The sequence below is a fragment of the Erithacus rubecula genome (assembly GCF_903797595.1).
Source record: "Erithacus rubecula genome assembly, contig: scaffold_1156_arrow_ctg1, whole genome shotgun sequence".
Lineage (NCBI taxonomy): Eukaryota > Metazoa > Chordata > Aves > Passeriformes > Muscicapidae > Erithacus > Erithacus rubecula.
In genome coordinates, this window is record NW_027636250.1 from 19,377 (window position 1) to 23,270 (window position 3,894).

General features: G+C 65.7%; 1 protein-coding gene across 1 annotated transcript; it reads right to left on the reverse strand.

Annotated features, from left to right (window-relative positions):
- Positions 1 to 205: 205 nt before the first annotated feature.
- Positions 206 to 1,484, reverse strand: LOC306815325 (uncharacterized protein; the record flags this gene model as incomplete). Its single annotated transcript, XM_079331908.1, has 4 exons — positions 206 to 411; positions 722 to 778; positions 1,038 to 1,407; positions 1,464 to 1,484. The coding sequence occupies 4 exons, from the start codon at positions 1,482 to 1,484 to the stop codon at positions 206 to 208; spliced, it is 654 nt and encodes a 217-aa protein (XP_079188034.1).
- Between the last annotated feature and the right edge of the window lie 2,410 nt (positions 1,485 to 3,894).

Below are 3,894 nucleotides of genomic sequence, written 5' to 3' on the forward strand. Positions count from 1 at the left end.
CTGTGTGTCCCAGGGCTCATGTTTGGTGCCGCTCAGGCTCCACAGAGATGTGGGTAAAGTGAAAAAAAAAAACTTTATGAAGGGAAGGCGAAGCGAAGGGGTGAGCTGGGAGGCAAAACAGGGGATGGGCAAGGTCTGAGGAATGGAGGGAGAGAGCTGCCAACAGGGAGGGAGACGGCAGGAGCTCCTGGAGCTTGCCACAGGCTCAGCTGTGAGCAGTGAGTGCTGTGACTGGAGCTGCAGCTGGTCCCGTCTGCTCTGCAGCTGGTCCCATCTTCAATGGGCAGGTCGCCGAAGGACAGTGGTTCTTCTGATCCAGCAGACGAAGTTCGGCAGATCTTCTGTTGAACTGCAGCTGGATAACCTGCCTCATAAAGCAGGGGCTCTTGTCCTCCTTCAGGGCTTGAAGGGCTGCAAGAGAGAGAAGCAGAACCACAGTCAGAGGCCAGACTGTGGGAATCCAAGGAAACCTTCCTGCCAGGGCCATCCCACCCAGCTCCTGCCATGGCCACGAAGGAGCAGGAGACCAGGGCACGGGCCAGAAGGTGCTGGCCATGGATCCCCCGTGTCCCTGAGAGCTCTCTGTGCTCGGCCCGCACGGCCCCTCGTCCGCACAGGTTGCAGAGCCCTCCGCAGCTGGGCAGCGATTGTAGCTCCGTGCCCGGCATTTGCAGCTGCCCCCAGCGGCCCCAATACCACAAGGGCAGCTGCCCTCACTCACCCTCGCTGAGGACCTGCAGCTCCTCCTTGTGTCCCCTCAGGAGCGTTCCGGCGAGCCCTGGCAACACAGAGCCCGTGTCGGCCCCAGCGGCACAGCTGCCCCCCAGGGGCGCTGCCAGCCCTGCGGCCACACGGCCTCGTCCCCCGGGCAGGGCTCAGCCCGGGCCCCTGGCGCATGGTGCCGCCCCAGGGCACGGCTGCGGGAGGGCGGCGGCAGCGCCGAGGGCAGGCGGGGCTGCACCGCGCCGGGCCCGGCTCCCGCTGCCGGGGCAGCAGCCGGGCCGGAGGTGGGGAGGGACGGCGGGCTGGCGGCTCACCGATGAGCCTGAGGGCCGCCTGTCGCAGGCGCGGCTGCGGGCTCTGCAGGCACGGCAGGGCCCAGCGCAGGTGCTCGGCCGCTCGGCTCTCGTCCTGTAGCAGCTGCGGAGAGCGCCAGGAGGGAAAGCTCGGCGCGGGCTCTGCCCCTCGGCCGGGCGCTCCCTGCGCCCAGCCCCGGCCTCCCCGGCCCGCACAGCCCCGAGGCCCGGCCGGGCCGGGACTCCGTGGGCACCCGGCTCGGGGCCGGAGGAGCCCGGCCGAGAGCCCACGCGGCCCAGCGAAGGGAGCAGCCCCTGTGTAGGGCGCAGGCTGCGGCTGCCCTGGCTGCGGCGCTGGGCAGGGCCACAGCTGCCGGCCCCGCACGCTGAGCTCCGGGGGCAGGGGACTTCTCCAGCCTGCGGCTGGGGCTTCCAGGCTGGCCTTACCAGGCACTTGGCGACCTTCATGCGCCACGGCTGGCTCAGCAGCTCCTCCAGATCCCTCCTCCCCAAGAAGCGTGCTGCGCTAAGCAGGGTTTCGCCAGAGGCCTGGAGAGCAGTAGAGAGCCGGAGGTGGCACCAGAGCCCGGGGCATGGGACCCACGTCCCTGTGCCAAGGCCAGGGCGAGCCTGGAGCCCACGAGGCGCCAGGGGAAGAGGCAGCTAAGCCCCTGCCGGGGATGCAGCAGCACGACACAAAACCTCACCTTCGCCACGCACCGGTTCTCATCATGCCAGTGCAAGAAGAGGGGAAGCAGGCTCTGGCTCACGGTTCTGGTGAGAGCCTTTTTCCCCTCTTCCACTACCAGCTCCATCACCTTGCTGAAGAGCTGGATGGAGAGCAGCTGCACGTGGCTGTTGTCCTGGAGGAAAGGAGAAGAGCTCAGCACCAACTAGTCCAGTCCCAGTGGGGCAAAGGCCCAAAACTGCCCAGGGCACAAAGTTTCCTGGCAGTCCACAGAACCTTACATTCTCAAAGTGTGGGAGGAGTGGCTCAGCCAGCTTCTGGGCAGTGGCGCTGGGTATTTTAAGGTTTTTTTCCCGGAGCATGTGGGCGAGCACAGAGAGGGTCATCCACACCATCTCTCCATCCGGATCACCCAGCTGCTCCACCAGGTGGTGGTAGACGCCGCGTATTCCTCCGCTCTGTGTGCAACACAAGGCTGTGCTGTGAAGCCCTGGAGGGCTGCAGCACCAACAGGGCCCTGGCCCTGCAACCCCATGCAGCTGCCTCAGGGCCCAGAGGCCAGAGGCCTGTGCCAAGGCACTGGGGCAGCTGAAGCAGGAGGCAGAGAGCTGGGAGCAGCTGCCTCAGCTGCCGAATCCCAGGCAAGCCCAAGGGGCAGCGTTGCCCAGCCCCCTGCTGCCAGCGCGGCTTCAGCCACTGCCCCCTTCTCACCAGCGAGGGCTCCTTGCTGAGCACCACGAGGCCTCTGAGCTCCAGGCGCAGCCTGTCCCTGCTCTCGCTCGGCAGGTGCCTGGACATGACCAACAGGGCACTGTGCCCGTGTTTGCTCAAGTCCAGGCACTGCAGGACCTGAAAGGCACAAGACAGTGACAGGGACCCGGCCGCTGGGAGTGCAGAACTGCCCAGGGCCGGGCCCAGGCGGCAGCACCGGGCGCGCACCGTGCCAGGCGGCTGCGGCTCCCAGAGCCAGAGAGCTGGGAGGCAGCTCAGCCAGGCAGCGCTGGCCCTCAGGCTCACCTCCACAAAGAACGCCAGGGCCGGCAGATCCCAGCGCGGCTGCCCCCCGATGAGCAGGCTGAGCAGGTGCCTGGCGATGCCGCAACACAAGGGGCTCGAGCCACGGCGCATCTCCCTGGCAGGAGGAGAAAGGCACCAAAGCCCTGAGCTGGGCGGGCAAACCTCTCCCAGGACTGACTCACAGAGGTGTGGGACCTTTTCCCAGCACCCTGCAAGGGGACGTGGGCCCTTTGGGAGGCGGCTGCTCCTGGGAGCCCTCCTCTCCCAGCCTTTTCCAGGCTGCTCGGCCGTCCCTCGGTGCCAAGGCCCTCTGGCCACGACCACGGGGAGCGTGTGGGGCACTCCGGGCACAGGGCACCAATGCTGGCAGCGGGGAGAAGGGGGACTCACCTGGCCAGCAGCCCCACTGCATAGTGCTGGGTCTCAGCACAGAGCAGGGTGTCCCAGACCCGCCTGCACTCCAGAGCCACCAGCTTCTTATCACAGCCCAGTAGGCAGAGCAGAGCCTTCATGGTCTGCACTGCAAACCTGTGGCCAGAGCAAAGGCCAGGTCACGCTGGGAGCAGTGACCCTGGCCACAAGGGCATGGGAAGGACAGGGTGACTGGGACCTGTTGGGCTTGCTGGGAAGGCGGTGTTCCTCCCGGCACGCTGTCCAGAAGTTCTCAACATCCTGTGGCATCTGCTCTGTGGTGCTGAAAATTTGGAATAGCAGAGCCACGAAGACACGGGCAGAATATGTGGCCATTGTGTGGTGCCACTCGGGCATGTGGACAGTCACCCAGAGCACCAGAGTTGCCTGCAAAAGACAGAGCAGCCTGAGGCAGTGCTCAGTGCCAAGGTGTCCGTGTGGCAGGGCCCCAGGGGAGACGCAGGGGGAGCACCCAGCCTGCTGCCCCTGAGCCTGTCCCTAGCCCAGCCTTCAGCCCAGTGCCCGAGGCTAAGAGCTGCAGGGCACTGGGCAGAGCATGGAGAGCTGCTGGAGAGGGGACCTGGAGGGCAAGCAAAGGCCAGTGTCAGAAACTCACTGCCAGTGCAAAGACAGCCTCGTTGTCCTCTTTGATGAAGAACATGCTGTACACTGGCCTGTCTTCCATCACAAAGAGCCTCTGAAAGCACCTTCTGCCACTGCTGGTCCAGATGAGCCATGGTTTTCCACATCAAGGCGGCATCT